General features: G+C 36.5%; 1 protein-coding gene across 5 annotated transcripts in view; it reads left to right on the top strand.

The window, feature by feature from the left end:
- The window catches only part of CDK8 (cyclin dependent kinase 8), a 67,786-nt gene that overhangs the window by 37,531 nt on the left and 12,988 nt on the right, over positions 1-17,267 (top strand). For all 5 annotated transcript variants that reach the window (XR_014881091.1, XR_014881090.1, XM_085216135.1 and 2 more), the window contains exons 5-9: positions 7,961-8,018; positions 10,793-10,924; positions 13,390-13,533; positions 15,522-15,591; positions 16,621-16,693. Coding sequence is in view for 3 of the 5 variants with exons in the window: in XM_085216135.1 (XP_085072261.1) it covers positions 7,961-8,018; positions 10,793-10,924; positions 13,390-13,533; positions 15,522-15,591; positions 16,621-16,693 (477 nt within the window). In the remaining 2 variants the exon portion in view is untranslated. The remainder of the gene's footprint in view (positions 1-7,960; positions 8,019-10,792; positions 10,925-13,389; positions 13,534-15,521; positions 15,592-16,620; positions 16,694-17,267) is intronic.

Raw genomic sequence — 17,267 nt, 5'->3', positions numbered from 1 at the left:
GAAGATGTTAAGGATTTTTTGTGATGAATGTTCAGGTAAGAATATATAGAATAGAGAAACTTTTTAAGAATACAGAAGAATGTTTGGGGGAATTTTTATGATCCCCATATTGATTACAAAAGCAATACATTTTATGTTCCATGTAATTGTATATTGTTTTTTATTATTTTGATCATGAGAGGAGAACTGGACTATCAGAAAGCTTTATGCAAGTATTTTCCTTGGGAAGATATACAAGCTTCTCATGAAAGTTACCTTCAATGTTTAACTGTCCAGAAGGCTTGAGTTTCTATTAATGGCTCTCTGCTAAGCAGCTTTCACAATTAAGTGTTTAAAAATATAGTGTTCCAAACTTCTTTAGTCAGCTTCTCAAAACTGTTTGACAGATGAAGGATCCCATCTCTTCGTACAGGCAGAACTTGATATTTTCAGTCAGTCATAAACGCAGTAGTAGTTATTGCAGCAGTCTCACAGTCTGTTTTTACTGCTTTCACAAATGCTTCGGAAGAGAAAAAATAGGTTGTTTGTGAAAGGAACATGCATTATAAACCATGCTTGCTTCATTCTGCCATGCAATATAAAACATGGAAGCGAGGGGATGAAGCAACAGAAAGATGCATCTGTTTGAATGGAAAGAAAGATGGTCAGATGACTGTAATGTTCTTTTCTCACTTGTATTTCATTTCCTGAGTATTTCTCAGCTGTCATTTTGGATGTTTTCTGTGTTTCGTAGCTATTTTTAATTGAAGTGTTAGAAACTGTTCTACTTCCTGCAAGTTTCAATAACTGAGGATTTCTGATTTATTCTAATCCTTGATCTATAACTGAAGATTTCAATAGCTGCAATGAAGATGCTTTCCAAACAGATGTAGTTACTATATTATTCTGTCTTGGACTTTCAGCTTTTTCAAAATGCTAGGAAGACCATGTGCAGAACTAGCATTTTTTATATTATGTTTTGTCAAATGTGCATTTTTTTAAAATACTTCTGTTGTTATTATTATTATTATTATTATTTACTTCCGAAGGACTGAAGTATATTGATGATTGAAGAATCATCTTAAGTGTTACATAGGTAATATACTGAAGGATATCATTCATGTATGTATAATCACATCGGTATCATTTGTGTGTGTGTGCATTTGTGCATGAAACTTCTTAAAGGTAACTTGAGTGGTTTTGTTCTTTTAATTGCAGAAGTTAGGTTGAACTCTTGGGATGCAAATACATAAACTGATGGGCATGCTATACCAGATTTTTCTTTCTATAGTTTTAAATGTGTTCTTTTGTTACTAGCCTGGTTTTTCATGCAATGGCTTTGCAGACTGCCCAGATATGATTATGATGCTAGGCACAGACCCTGCTTCTAGTGCGTTCACAGGAAGCAGCTGTCCAGACCCATGGAGATGATAATCGCTTGTAGTGAAATACACAGGAAGTATATTTGTGCCAGTCTATCTGTCTTAGTTCAAGTTTGTTATTGCATGTTTGGGTGATATGATAACCATGTTTTACGTGTTAGTAGCTTTTCTTACAGAAGATGTTTGCCTATGATATCCACCTTTTTGTCCTCGGAGACTTTGTACAGAAAGTTGCACCTTCTAGCTTAGTCTGATGTACACTTTTACTGGATGGGACAGTTGGCTTGAAAGTGTAATTACATCTTCCAGTATAATTCAGTTCTAATCAAAGTGATAGAAAAGCCTGCGTGTTATGCACAAATCTTAATAAATTACATTGCCCCATGTTTTCAGTAACTGAATAACAGTAACTGAAATAAATTCTTGAAGCGTGTTGAAAGCATAAAAAAAAAAAAGCAATAGGAAACCAGTAGCTTTCATCAGGATGAAACAGAGATGTAATATGCTGATAGTACCTAGCAGAAGGATTCCCTGGCATAGATATGGCATCCATGTAACTTCTGTCCTGTACAAATACCTTTTGTACCTTGAAAATTTAACAGTTCCTGGTTTAAATACTAATTTTTAAATGTTTGAATATTTTCTTATCTCCAAAACAAAACGAAAAAACCCACAACACCCAAGAAACCAAAAACCAAAACAAAACCCTCTGAACTGTCTTTTTTGTAAGGAAATTAATATGTTGTTAACAGAATTAATATACTTTTAATTGAAAAGACTTCAATGATTAGGTTTAATACACGTTCAATTCTGTAGAATATTGTTTTCCATTAAATGTTACATTGTTCATGGTGGTCTTTTGATTATTTATGTTAAAGACAACTCAGTTAATGTATCACTAAAAATATTGCAGTTGTAAATGCCCATCTTTTAATACAAGGAAAAAATTTACTTCAGGAAATTGCTGATGCTATCAGCTGTATACAATAATACTGATATTTTCACTGTGCTGTTTATCATTGTAGTATTGAGTTTTGTTCAAAATGGAAATGTCAATTATTTTCTGTGCACCATAAAATGCTTGAAAATGGAGTAGAATTGCTAACAGTGCAGTACAAGCACATTGAGGTGAATATTTTTGGTGTATGTTCCAATTATTTGAAGACCAACAAGGTTGCTCAGCAAACCAATGTAGCTTAAGAAGTGTGAAGCTTTGCAGCTCACAGACCATGAAACTGGGTGTGAATTTTACCAGGTCAACTGAAGTCATCTTTTTCATGCGCGTGTGTGTGTGTGTACAGCTTTTCTTCTCACAGGACTTCACTGTGAAGTGAGAAATAACGTCAGGCTTTTAGATTTCTGCCTCAGTCACAAAAATTGTTTTTCTCAGAAGGTAACAATTTGATGCTGGAAAGCCCTTGCAATTGTGGAGTTGTACATTTGAATCTCTTCCTATATGGCTTAATTCTTAAGAGTGAAATACTAAGAAGTTATTAATTCTAAATCTTAATAGAATCGTTGCTGAAACTGATTGCAAAGGCAAAATAATTTTGGGATAAAACCACTGTGTTTAATATTGTTCTTAATGCTGCTGTTTCAAATGAAAATGAGTGTTAACTAATTCAGCTGTCTTGGCTCATCATACATAGAAATACATGGCATGGTCAGTTCTGTAAACTGTGTGACCATCAGATGCACAATTAGTGGTCTGGAAAAGTCAGTGCTGTAAGTCACCCCTCTACTGTTTTAGCAGCCAAACTATGGGATTAGTCCAAATGAGAATTAGGATAATACTTAAACCTGATTAGAAGGTGCATTCCATTAAAATGGAAGTAACAAAGAAGGTCAGGCTGCTCTTTCTTTCTGTGTCAGACTACTGCAAACATTTAATAAGTGGCAAGCAAAAAAAGGTCACATCTACATTATAATACCATAGATAAATCAAAGGAATTCTGCTTATTCATTGATATGTGTTTAGCCTTTAAAACAAACTGGTTTGTATGCAATCTAGTAGTGAAAAATATATAGAGTAGTAATTTCTACAGTCTGGTTCAGTGTTAAAGGTAGTAGCAAAACAATTGCTACGCTTTCCAAAAACTCTATTTCTTTTCTTTCCTTTCCTCTATTTTCTTTCAGTGCTTTGATTGAAACTTACTGAAAGTTCCATGCTTTCACTGGAGCACAAAAAATGCCCCATGGTTTCCAGTCACTTAGCATGAGGACGTTGAACAAGTGGTCATTTCCTGCTCTTATTTGTAACTCACTGCAAGCAACACAAATGTCTTTTTTGATCTATGATTACTTGTCATTGAGAAGGATTGGTATAATTTTCATGTAGTTTCCATTTTTATCTTCAAAATAGAAAATGGAATACGTTTTAAAGCCTGGAATTCCTCTCTGAATGAACCTAAACATTTTTAGGGTATGTTTAGAAGCAGTGTCAGAGTGTAATGTTTGTTCAAATGGAGGAATGTTTTAAAAAAGTAGTTGTCCTGCAGAAAAGATGTGAAGAAAATGCATGGCTCATAACCTTAGCATGAATCAATCACCTCACATGGCTGGCAAAACCGTATACCCTGCTGGGATTGTATGTAAGGGAGGACTACATGCCAGGTATGTAAAATAATCACTTGTAGTTAGCGTTAGTGAAGCCTCAACAGAAGCAGCGTGCAATTTGGGGCACTCCAGTTCAAATGAAAAGGTGGCCCTGAGGAAGTACTAGAGGGAGAGGAATCGGTAAAAAAAAAAAAAAACATCCTATTAGGAAACACTGAGTAGAAGAACTTCTTTCAATCTAGATAAAGGGACTGAAAAGAAATGTAGGTATTCAAAGATGTCTGAAGTTGTTGAAATGAAAGGGTTGTTGTCCTGCTGAAGTTTAAGAAAAGAAGCAATGGATATAACATTGTTGCTTGCCTTAAAAGTTAAGGAAAGATTTTGCAGTGATGAAAAGTGAAGGAAGGTGGTCTGCCTGGAAGGATTGTGCAGCCTTCTGTCCCAGACTCTTGAGAGTTGGAGTAAGGAGGCAGTGCTGTATTTCATATGTTAGATGAGCCAGGTGGAAGAGGAGGACTGCCTGAAGATCTTTAATTCTATCAGTGTATCCTCCATTTCTTATAGCTTCTCTATTTGATATTAGCTTGCTTTTTAGGAATCGTGTGCAGTTGGGAAATACTGACTAAAACAAGAGTATATAAAATATTTCAGTGAGCATCTTTATTCTCTCTTTAAAGACAGTGATTAATTGCACTAGACAGGTCTTGTCTTGGAATCTCACAAGTCCTTCAAAGTGAGATTTTGGATAAGATTTAGTGCTGTGCCATGGTCACAAATCTGTCCATGAGAATGAGTTAGTCCACTACTGATGAGACTAAGGGGGTTGGGTGGAGAGGGGTTAGTTTTCATCTTACAAAGGTATCTGAATGTTGTTTTATTAGTCTTTGCCAAGTACTCAGCTATGCATTACTGCATGGCTCTTCACGTTTGGTTTAGGATCTCAGCAGTTTTCTCATTTATGTTTGGCTGGCATAAGCAAATTGTTTTATTTGAAGGCAAAAATAACTGTGTCTCAACTGCAACAAAAATAAGTGACTTTAAAAAGTTGTTTATTAGTAATTGTAATAAAAGATTACTGTTTTAACACAGTTTGTTTTCAGAACTCAATGTAAAAATTGCTGTAAGATTTTTTTTCTTTGCTCGCCTAGCCCAAGGGATTTGAATAAGCACTTAAACCTTCATTTTCTCTGAATAATGAAAATTAAATGAAAACTAAATTAAACTGATATTTGTCTGGATTTCTCCCTTCTGTTCCTAATGATTGCTTATTTTTCTTTGCAAATAGAGTTGTCTAATATATACTCGGTTTCTCCCAGTCTGTCTCTTTTGGCAGTGCTTTTTTCTCCAAATGGTGGACTTGGGTTGGAACTAGACGATCTTTAAGATCCCCTTCAACCTAATCCATTCTAAGACTTGAGACAGATCTATATAAGAGTTCCTGACCCATGTTCTGAATTTTGTTAGTGGACTCAATTGGTGGTTTTGTGTTTTTTTTTTTTTTTGAGAATCCCCAAAATGTGTTTAGCCCGCGCTGTCCCTTTACTGCTTTGTGGTGGAACCTCCTCCATGAAATTTTGATATTGATGAACAGGCTTGATTGGAAAATTCCAGGTTTTAATCCTTGTTTTAAATGTGATGTTGTCTCTCTTTACAGTGATAAATATTGTCTGCAATAAAAATCTTTTTCAAACAGTGCTTTTTCAGAGAAGGGCCTTTGATAGAAAGAGGTGAACTGCTGTGAATGGTTACTCAAGATTGATGGCTGAGATTTTTTGGTAATTTGTGGCTTCCAAAGACTCCTACATGGAATTCTAAATTGTCTGTGGTTTTAAATTTTTTCTGTAAATCCTGAGGGGAAAAATACAAACCCTGATTCCGAATCAAGTTACTTGTTGCTGTTGTTACCTGTTTTGCCTGTTCTGTCTCATCTTTGTGTTCTCTCCTGTGTACCTACCTGAACTAAGGGTAGAAGCGTTTCGGGCAGGTGTTGTTACCCTGTGCTGTGCTGATTAATCACCTGTTGTATTGGAGCCCAGGTGTGAGAATGGCTTCTTGCCCCCATCACAGTCCATGTAGTAACTTTTTTTTTTTAAGGTAAAAGAATAAGGAGAATGTTATAAGCATTTTTGTAAAGAGTGTTACCAACATGTAAAATATGATGTTTCAGAATAGCATACGATTTACCTGAAAAACTTTGGTGCTTGTGTATCCTTTCCGCTAAAAATATATTAATTAGGTAAATAGCTCATTAACATTCTAGATACACTGAAGCAGCTTTCATAAAATAAATGCATATTTTCTCCTTGAATCAATGTGTAGCAAGAGAATGTGGTGGAATTGTCTTTTTTGAGTAGCAGTTTGAATTGCTTTAAACTTCAGCATTACTTTTGGATTTGAAGACTTATGTGGCTTCTTTATTTCTGAGACTTCTCTAGAAACAACCGAATTTGATGCCGTGTGGGCCATGTGCACACATATCGCTTTTTTATTTTGTGCTGAAGCACTGCCCGCATGGAACGTATACCTGTATGTAAAGAAAGAAAGAATAAAGTTTAAAAAAAAAAAAAAAAAAGATGGGGATGGGATTGGTGGTGTGGGACACAAGTTCTTCTGCACATCACTGAGCTGGTACAGCTCAAGTGTGCTCTGCCAAGCTGTAATTGCTGTTGGAAAGTCTTTGTTCAGCCAAGCTGTAACACCAGCTTTCGTATTTACCCTGTGCTCCATTTATGTATTCTGTATGCGGATTGTGCAGCTTCAGAAACCCACATTGGAGCTTTTCATTGGCTGTAGTAATAAAGTTTCTTAAGGCTTTTTTTTTCCAGTTATTACCTTTCACCTAGTTTTGTACAATATGAATTATTACTACATTGTTATTTAACTGTGGTCTTCTAACTCTTTGAATGTTGCTTTATGCCAAAACCTAATACGTTCAGTAATAGTGAATGTTTGGTAGATTACACTTTGCTCTCTACAAGAGATACTAGGATTTATTCTATTAATTTTTAAGTAGCCTAAACTTTCTTGCTGGACTGCTTTCTTACTTCAGGTCCAAGTAAAGTGGGAAAACAAAGCTAGGCTGTAACTTGATCTTACTGCAGTTCTTCTAATGGACAACTGATTAGGACCCCTGTTTTGTCCAAGAATCACAGTATGAGTAGATATCTAAATCACTCAATTTAAGATAAAATTTAAAAAACAAAAACAAACAAACGACAACAACAACAGAAACCACACTATAAATTTTAAAATTTCATTGTGAACTTCATTGCTTTCTCCCTCAAAATTAGCAGTGAAGGCCTGATTTATGTGCAGCATGTTAGCATGTGAGGAATCTTCTGACTGGAGATACAGAGACTGGGTTTTAAGAACTTTTAGAACAGAAACTAGAGGATGGGAGAATGGATTGTCTTACTAATCAGTTGAGCTCCAGCTCAGTTCTGTAACTCACCTCTAGTAAAAGAAAGAAGGGGAAGAATCGGTATTTTGCTGTCAAAATAATGGAGAGAAAGATAGCACAATGGGAACACTTTCTGGTTTCACAGCTGTCTGAATTGGTATACACTTGTAAATAGGAATAATTCAGGTGATTTTTGTCTCCCATATAAAACTGTATGGCAATGTACTTTCTTCATGGAAAAAGTGTCTGCAAAGGTGCCTGATGACTCCTGCACCAGTGCCATGGGCCAAGGGATGCTGAGCAGCCAGGGTCTGCCCCCTGCCCAGCGCACCGGGTTGAATACCAGGGTTCTGTAGCAATGTGGGAGGCTGGAGAGTGCCTGCTGGGGTGGCTGACAGTAGGGCAGCAGCGTAGGGAGCACAGTGTGGAGCACAGCCATGCTGGGAGGAAACATGAGGGAGATGCAGTCAGGGAGAGCCCGTGGCTGGGTCCTTGCACAGCTTTGCTATGGTAGAGAAAATTGTCATTTTAATCAAAACAAAACTGGTTTAAAACTGGCAAAACAAAGCTTAACTAACTTTTCAGAGACTGTGTTTAGGTTTATCGTGGTATATGTATTGTATATTTATTTTTTTTTCCACAGAAACCTGCTAATATTTTAGTTATGGGTGAAGGTCCTGAGCGAGGAAGAGTAAAAATTGGTATGTTGATATCTTTGATAAGTCCCAGTGTAGCATTTAAGTTAGAATGTTCTGGAGGTGCGGTTGTACCCCTTAAAGTAGTTACTGTCATACTAGTATTTGCTGGAGACATTGTCTAAATGCTGTGTTTGAGTGACTGGCTCCTTGATGTTAGATCCCTGCCGATGAAATGTGGTAGCCTTACCATCAAAACTGGAAAATGTCGATATGTTTTGTTTAAATGGGTGTTTGTGTGGGGTGGTGGGTGTTGATGTGGGGGTAAGGGAGACAGCAAGGGAGGAGAGGAGAAAGAAATGGGGTTTTAAAACTTCTTCCATTTGCCCTCGTAATGTCATTACATTATCTTGCTGCTGCTTCCAAAATCTAAATAGGAACTATCTACTGCTACTCCTAAAAACCTTAAAACTTTATAACAAAATCAGAGATGGCATCAAGCCTACAACATGTTTTTGAAAGGGCAGACAGGTCTCTTGGAGATAAGCACGAGGGATCCTAAAGTCCAGAAAACACAGGAATTCAGATAAAACATTGACTGAGAACTGCTAAATGCTCCAGATGGGCTGTAAGTGGGTAGGAGTGACCCAATGCTTCCCCACTGCTGTAGAATTTTTTGTGGGAATTCCTGCTCAGAGAGAGGGGATAATTCACAGAACTTCAATTGTTTTAAATTAAAGTAAATAAATACATAAAAACTAACGGTAGCCTAACAGTACTAAGCGATACCAGGCTGTGCATTAGTGTGGCAGAGCTGTGGGAGCAGGCTGCTAATGCACAGCCTCCTTATGTCTGTTATGGTAATACAGCCCTATCTGATAGGCTTTTATTTTTATTTATTTATTTATTTTATTTTAAAGCTAGTTCATCTTTTTCACTTCCCTCTGGCTCTCTTTTATGAGGTGATTCTTCTGCACTGTTGTTCTGTACACTTACTGTTTTGTTTACCTGAACTATAATGTTAATCACTAGTGTAAAGGACAGGGCTATAAGATTTCCAGGGAGCATTCGGTGCTACTCTAGCTCTGCCCTCCCTTCTTGTAACCCAGGGAATAGATAGGCCAGGGCTGAACACTTCTGCACATCTACCCTGAAAGATTTTAAGGCCCATCTAAGCTTTAGGGTTGACAGCAGAACTTGGGGTCTTCTGTGTACAAAACAGGGACAGCACAGACAGCAGAAGTGACTATTTCTTCCTACTGCCATATTCTTCATGGAGCAGTTGCTTCCAAAATGGAGAACGTAGGTCATTCTCTGGGCACGTGCAGTTTGAACTGTGGTGGTGGTGTTTGCTGTACACAACTATTTGCTAGTAATTGCACATAGACCACCCATTTATCTCTTAATGGATAGTTTTGAATTAATTTGAGAATAAGTTTGAACACAACCAAATTTAGTCAGACTGATCATGGACGGGTGAAAGATTCTGGATTGTATACCACCAGTCCTCTGAGCCATCCATTCCCGGGGGGAAGAGGGTGGGAGACCCTGCATTTCTAAGTGTGCTATCAAAATGTAGATTTTTTTTTTCTTATATTCTTAAGATATTACCACAGCAGGAAAAGAATGCAGAAGTTAAACCCATAACAAGGGCATCCACTTTTTCAGTGCAAACTAATTTCTCTAAAAAATACATAACTGGCATTTAACTTAAGATAACTTCTATAACCTTTTTGTGTCATTTTGAGTTAAAAAAAAAAAATTCTGCAAACTATTTTCTTAATTTTTTATAGATGCTAGTGACTTGATTGTATCTTCAGTAACCTATAATTTAGAAAATGGTAAAATGTTTCTCTTTTTAAAAGCATTAAAATAATCATAAATAGGAATGCATATGAAAAAGTATTTCAAGTTCTCTAGTCAAGTTAGAGACCCATATTACACCACAGATTCCCCCAACCAGTGAGCTATAGCAGATAGTTCCTTTGCCCTCAGAACAGCTGTTCATCTCCTTTCAATCTTTCTCAGCAAATATATATCCTTGCACCAGAGTCCCTGTTCTTGGGATTTGGGGAGCACTGGGTAGACAAGCAGATCCAGTGGGTGAAATTGCAAATTTTAGTCTCTGCCCATTTTTTTCCTGTATCATTTCTATTGCTAGCTAGCTCAGACAGCTTTCTAGGAAGATATATATATATTACCAATTCTAAAAAGCAGTTTTTAATCCCCCAAGCACCGCTTAAAATTATAACCTTAATGGTGTCTAGTACTGTTATGTTGATGCTGGAAATAACTTCTTGACTGAATATTGCTAGGGAGGCAGGTACTGTAGGCTTAGTTGCTTTTTCTGTGGAGGAAAACTTGCTACAGCTAACTTCATGAGTAGGTAGCTTTTGTGGCATGCACGTATGTATTATAAATCATTCTAACCTGTGCAGAACTTGTGTTTTGCTCACATGTAAAATGCTTCTTGAAAGACTATGCAGTATAATGGATTATTTTACCGGAGAACATCAGGTAAAATGAGTCAGGATTTACCAGTGTCCTGAGAGAAGTGAATGATACGCTTTTTCAGAACAATGGTTAATTCTTCGTTCTAAATGGCTCGTGTTAGTAATGATTTATAATGATGTACTTTATAGGTGATGGCATCCAGTAACTTCTACAAAAGCTTTAAGAACATGAAATCTGCTCACAGAATTTCTATCTGCTACAATCTGCCTTTGTGTTTATTTAGCACAGTGATGGTAGCTCTAAAAAAGTAAACTCAATCAGTTCATTATAAAAAATATATGGTAGTTTTCCTAAAAGACTAAAACACCTCTCTTTGAATTTTGCAGCTGATATGGGCTTTGCCCGATTATTTAATTCACCTCTGAAGCCTTTAGCAGACTTGGATCCAGTAGTTGTAACGTTCTGGTATCGAGCTCCAGAGTTGCTTCTTGGAGCAAGGCATTATACCAAAGCTATCGGTAAGTAACATGGAGGATAACCTGCCGTGCTATTGTTCATGCAAATTGCACCCAGATATTGAGTACTGTTAAATAGTACAAAGGTCAGCAGCTGTGATACTGAGTTCTTAAGGAAACACTTAACTTTGACAAGTTGTTTGTGGTTTCTGGCCAGTTGTAGGAATGAAACATTTCTGGGCTTGGTTCAAAGTGCCCTGCAATGCAGTGTAATGGCTGCTCCTCAAGGATTTCCTAGAAGCTGTTAGAATTGAAGTGATAGGGATGCATCTTGAAACTGTTGGTTTAAACTGTTCGTGGTGGTGAGACATAGTGTGTTAATTTCATTGCAGAAGTGTTCATCTAGTTTTATAAATGCTTGGGAAATACACTTGGGGAAGCATAGGATGGAGAATGTGTTTGCTGCACTAATCTGTATCAGTGAGATTTAATGCAATGTGGCATTTTACTTGCTACTCCTCACTTCTGCATCTGTCAAGAAAGTATTGAATTTGTTTGCGAGAAATTAATAATTTTAAGTTTGCTATTTGGTATGTGTTTCTCTTCAGTAGACGGAAGTTGCCAATAATAGGTTCTACTCTGTCAGGCCTGTGTTTTAGTCCATCCCTTGAGGCGTTCAAGGCCAGGTTGGATTGACCCTGGGCAGCCCAAGAGGTGTCAGCCCTGCCCATGGCAAGGGGTTGAAGCTCAGTGATCTTTAAGGTCTCTTCCAACCCATGTCATTCTATGATTCTCTTTCTGTCTTTTTCAAAGCACGTGAGTGCCTCAGAATTCCTCGAGGTGGTGGGATGTGGTCAGTGCCCGGCACCGGAAGGGGCTGTGGGCACACAGACCTGCAGCCTCTCAGTATGCAGGCATTGTGAGGATGGTATTCGTTCCATCAGCCACATGCTGCCAGCTCCTTAGTTCATTGCTCCTACTCACCAGTCTGAGTGGCCATCACTGTGCTGGCCTTTTGCCTTGCCACTGGGCGGTACGAGTGTCCCAAAGTCCAGAGCCATGGTAGGCTGTGGCTGAAGGCTGGGGAGAGGCCTGGGCACCTGGGGATAGTGTTCACCTCAGTGGGGGGAGTGAGAGACTCTAAAGAAGAGATCTGGGAAGTTTTTCCTCTCCAAGCTGCTCATTTTCAAAATCTGTGTTAAAGCTTGACAAACGTTTCCGGGGAAACAATTTCCCCTGCAGGGCTCCACTTATTTTGGACAAACGTGGAGGCTGCGCGTTGGCATATATGTTATTATTTCCATAACCTGAAGTTCTCCCGTCAGACATCACCATTCTTTTCTTAATATCATGTCAGTGTTTTTCTCAGAGATTTTAATCTTTGAGTCAAATGTATTTTCAGCAACTCTGTTAATATTATATTTCTTTTATTAAGTACGTTCTTTTCAATTGCTTTTTTGTAGTGTTTGCGTGTTCTTTTGCTTTATTAGCGTTTCCTTCTGCTTGCGGCATGTGAAACTGCATGGATAGCCATGGCCTTTAGTACATAATTTTTTTTCAGCACTGATAAAAACTGACTGATGCAAGCACTGAGCAGTGAGGTTGCGTTCTCTGCATCATTGACTTTTGTCTTTGTTCCTGACATTTCCTTGTTCATTCAAGGTTTGATGTGGCTTTAGTATGTGTTACTTAGAAACTGCTCTTGTATATACTATATGTATATATAATGGGGGAAACAACTCAGATTTAGACTCTGATTTTGCAGATTGGGACAAAACAGTTAAAAATGAAAGTATTTTTGTTTTAAAAAATAATAATAACAGCAACAACAACAAAAAGCAGGGGGTGGGGAGAACATTCTCCAGAAAGAAAAGCTTTTTTTTTTTTTTCAAAGAATGTTATTTTTTTTAAAAAAAGAGGGTGAGATACTTGCACATAGAGCAGTTTTATTATTTTACTGCAGAGTTTTGTAGTTAGCATTTGGTTATTTCTTTATCACTGCTCATATTTTTTAGGGACCTTTTAATATCCAACTCATGTTTTATAGGGACCTTTTAATATTTGTTAAAATGAGGGGCTGATCAGAGAGAGCAGATGTTTTGATGGGAGCAGTGTGACCTTGAGCGGGTGACGTGTTGGTTGGTTCTTCAATTGTGTTTTGTGTGGACAGCTAATCAAATAGCTTTTGTTGGTTTTTTTTCTTTCTTCTTTTTAAATCAAACTCACTTTTACCAGTGTGGTAACTGTGCTTAAAAACGAGCAAACAAAAATAAATGAGCAACAGCAATGAACAAATGAACAAAAAAAAAGCCAAACAAAAAGCCCCACTAAACTTGTATGATACTTGAGTTACTAAATTATGGACCTGTAGCTAAAAGGGAAAGTCTTAAGAAGTGTTGTACAATAGAAACTTACATTTTTCCATGCAGGAACCTTATCTCTGGTAAGTGAAAAACTAACATTTTACTTCACCAAGATGTTTTTGGAAAGATTCATTTGACGTTTATTTCTGTTTTCCTTTTCTAAAGATATTTGGGCCATAGGGTGTATATTTGCAGAGCTGCTAACATCAGAGCCAATATTCCATTGTCGACAAGAGGATATCAAAACTAGTAATCCTTATCACCATGACCAGCTGGACAGAATATTCAATGTAATGGGATTTCCTGCAGGTACATGTTGTATTTTTTATCACTGCTGTTCAAAGAAAGATATCTGTATTGTATTTTTTGCATATGAAGGTGGCAGCTGACAAAAGCAACAAAGCTGTTTAAACACAAACTTTGTCATGAGTCACCTAGAATCTAATAGTTATATCAAGTATTTTTCCTGTTATTAATGATATGTTTATCTATGCCTATAAATGTATCAATATTCTGTTTTTAAAAGATCTCTTTTAATAATGGATGATTAAAAACAATATAGAATATTTCTGGATTTCTCCAGGACTGATTTTATGTTTGAAAAGTGATCGGTGATTGTATGAAACCAAGAACAATACCTACATTTTCTGAGTATTATGCATATGCTAAATTAAAGAAAGATTAGTCTGGAATTATAGGAGGGTGTTTCTTTTTTTGTTTCTCCCTCTGGAAGAAGGTTATCCTCTGGAGAAATAGTATTTTGTCCAAACCACAACAAAGAACCGGTCACATGAACCAAAACAAATCACAATGTGGATGTCTCCTGTTGCATTTTCCCCTCAGTGCTGGTCATATCTTTTATTCTACAGGCTATCTTGAATACTTTCATTTCAACATTTGTCTTCTAGTGTTTACATGATTGCAGGTGTCTGAATAACAGGGGGCTTATTTTTAACTTTCAGTCATCTTTCTCTTCACTGCTTATGTTCTCTGTTTTCTCTGTTCCCATTTAGTATTAGTAACCTCTTCCTTTGCTGTTCTGATGGACTTTCTCCTCACCACACAAAGTTTGTTGTCTCTATTTCTGTGTGGTTATAGAGTTTCATTCTTAAAATTGCTCTTATCTTTCCCTTTGACTTTCTTTTTTCCCTTATTTAGTTCCTTGCTTCCATACTGCTGTCTGAGATTGCTGTAAGTGTTGCCTTTGCACATGAAGTGGTTTATTTTTCATGAAAGTCCCCCTCAATCTATCTTCTTTAAGCAATACTTAACTTCTCAGCATCTAGCCTGGAATTTTATCATTTTCTTCTGCTTTTCCTTCCTTATTTGGAGTTGATTTTGTCTTTGTATAGCTTACATAAATAACAATCTCATTGTTTTGTGTTGGGTTTAAATAGTGCTGCTTTATGATTTACTCTCAATTCTTTAGATCTGCTTTTCTCACAAGAATTACTATTTTTTTCATTTAGTAGCAACATTTTTTTAACTGACATTTGCTGTAATTGAAAGTTTCAGCTGTCTTGAGAAGGGGTAGGGAGAGGAACAGAACAACAGGGAAAGAAGAGAATGTCTATGGATTTATTTATTAATTTGATACTTTTGAGCTCCAAGCATGTGTAAATATGATGAGTCTTGGTAAAGATTTGACTTGAGTCAAACTACTTGTTGATAGAATTTTTTTTTAGTAGTTACAGAGTGTAATCCAATTGAGGCTAACAGGTGATGTTGCTGTTGTTTTATTTTTAAAGGCATTTCAGGCTTTGTGCATACAGAGAGTTAAGATTAAATACTCTTTAATTGAAATGTGCTAATGTTACTCTGCCTTGACCTTTTCTCAATAAATAGAATTTCTTTTAGGTTGAGGCTGGCACAGATTTACACAGTACCTCCATGCATTTTCCTGTGACAAAACACAATGCTATCAGAATGAAAATGAATGTTTACTAGACTCGGGTGTAATCCTGCCCAGAGATCACTACTGTTATTCCTAAATAAATTAGGTAACCAACCTTCAGGGTGCAAGTGCACTGGGCTGACATGTTTTTCTTCTGTGTTGTCCTTTGGTCATATGGAGATCTTCATTGTAGCTGATAGGTTTTTTTTTTTGGAGTTCTTGAGTTACATATAAATAGAATCTCTTATCAGTTGAAAAGATGAATTGTGAAGAGATGGTGAGGGAATGTAAAGAAATAAGTAGCTATAAGCTTAGAGTAGCTGAATGAAAAAGGTAAGGTCTACAACGCTTTGTTGTAGTTAGGAGAAAGAAAAAAAAAAGTAATAAATACTGATTTTTGCAGATAAAGATTGGGAAGACATAAAAAAGATGCCTGAACATTCAACTTTAATGAAGGATTTCCGAAGAAACACGTAAGTCTGTGTTGAGATGAGCTTTCTTATGAATGCCTATTTTACTTTTCTCTCCTACCCTATATTTTAGGTTGTTTTCGTCCTAAACAGTGGCTACGTTACTGTGACTTAGATTCTGAAGAAGTAGAAAGTTGTTTTTTAATGGTAAACTTGATCTATTGAGTTGATGTGAATCATAGGAAAGTGGCCAGACGTGGACTGCAAATGAGAGAGTGGCAGGTGTGAAACTGCTGATGCCAGTAAGACCTCAGACAGTCTGAAGATTACTAAGCATAAGTTTCTCAGAGCTGTTTCCAAATCTGTGGTACTGAAAATGATTCTTCTATGATAGCTGCGTATAAGTAGTGTAGCAAACTTAGTGTTTCTTACAAGCTGAGTATAATTGTCAGTCATGATAACTAAGGGCAGCTTATGAAGGAAAGAATATCTTAAACATGTTGCTGTCACATTGCCCTTAAGACCCTACCACTGTTGTCTTTTTGGTTCCCTGATCAAATTGAGGGATTTGGAGCACTACTATTATATATGTTTCTTGCATCTGCAATGCTATCACAACAAACTATTTGGAGACCTTATTTCTGAGCTTCTGCTCAAAAAAAAGTGGAGTTTGTGGATGTCCTTGTAACAACCTGTAGATTGTAGGACAGTGTTGACGTGGACATGACGTTTATCTCGATGTATCCTAGCATTAGAAATACGCAGAATTCTCTGGGTAGAATGAAACTGTTCAAACTGTTACAGTGAAGTGGCTAAAAGTCCAAGTGATAGTTTGCTGACTGTATATGGTTCAAGAGTATGCTTCTTATATTGATGTGATGTGTATTACACAAACGTGTAAGGGGGAATAGATGAATTTCTGTAGTGTTTGAATGGTTTTTAAGCAGTCTTCTGGTCTTGGTAGTTGCTCTTCTTTCTGTGCTTAATAGATTAGCAAAGACAGCTATTCTTAATATGTTTCTAGAGTGCTAAGAAAGCTTTGTGACATCACTGCTTTGCATATTAGAAATTTTATTTTTTTTTCTTCTCTAGATACACCAACTGCAGCCTTATCAAATATATGGAAAAGCATAAAGTTAAACCAGACAGTAAGGCATTTCACTTGGTAAGTTCCTGCATTCACAAAATAAAATAAATATCTTTATGTAAGTTAGAATTGTTTAGATTGAGAGTCTGTGACTAACTTTATTTTATAAATATTTTACTTCATTTTTTTAAATAAAGTCAAAAGTGATATATGATTTGAAAGTTGCAAAAACACATTATCTTATCACAGTAGTATAATTCTCTGAGCTATTCATCAGATTAATTCATTTATCAGGTGTATTAGAAGTTTTCAGTCTTGAAACAGTATTGAATGTGTAGCTATATTTGCAATATTACTATTATTTTAGCTATTTCGCTGCTTTACATACTTCTGATAGCCTATTTTTTGTTTTTAAAATATCCTTAATCACATTGTTTTCTACATATTCATTTTAAACTTATCACTCTTGCCTGTTTGAAAACAAAACAACATGAATTAAGAAAATGGCTACCAAATAAAAAGAGACTTGTATGTTTAGAAAATTACATCATGTGTGTGTTCCTGGAGCATTAATCTGTAATTGCTTTTTTTACAGAAGCTTTTTAGTATTCTTCAGTATTCTTACAATAGTTAGTTATCTCTAGGACATAAC

Source organism: Meleagris gallopavo, chromosome 1, assembly GCF_905368555.1.
Source record: "Meleagris gallopavo chromosome 1, MGAL_WU_HG_1.1, whole genome shotgun sequence".
Taxonomy (NCBI): domain Eukaryota; kingdom Metazoa; phylum Chordata; class Aves; order Galliformes; family Phasianidae; genus Meleagris; species Meleagris gallopavo.
The sequence above is the reverse complement of the archived record's forward strand: the minus strand, read 5'-3'. Positions and strand labels throughout refer to the sequence as shown.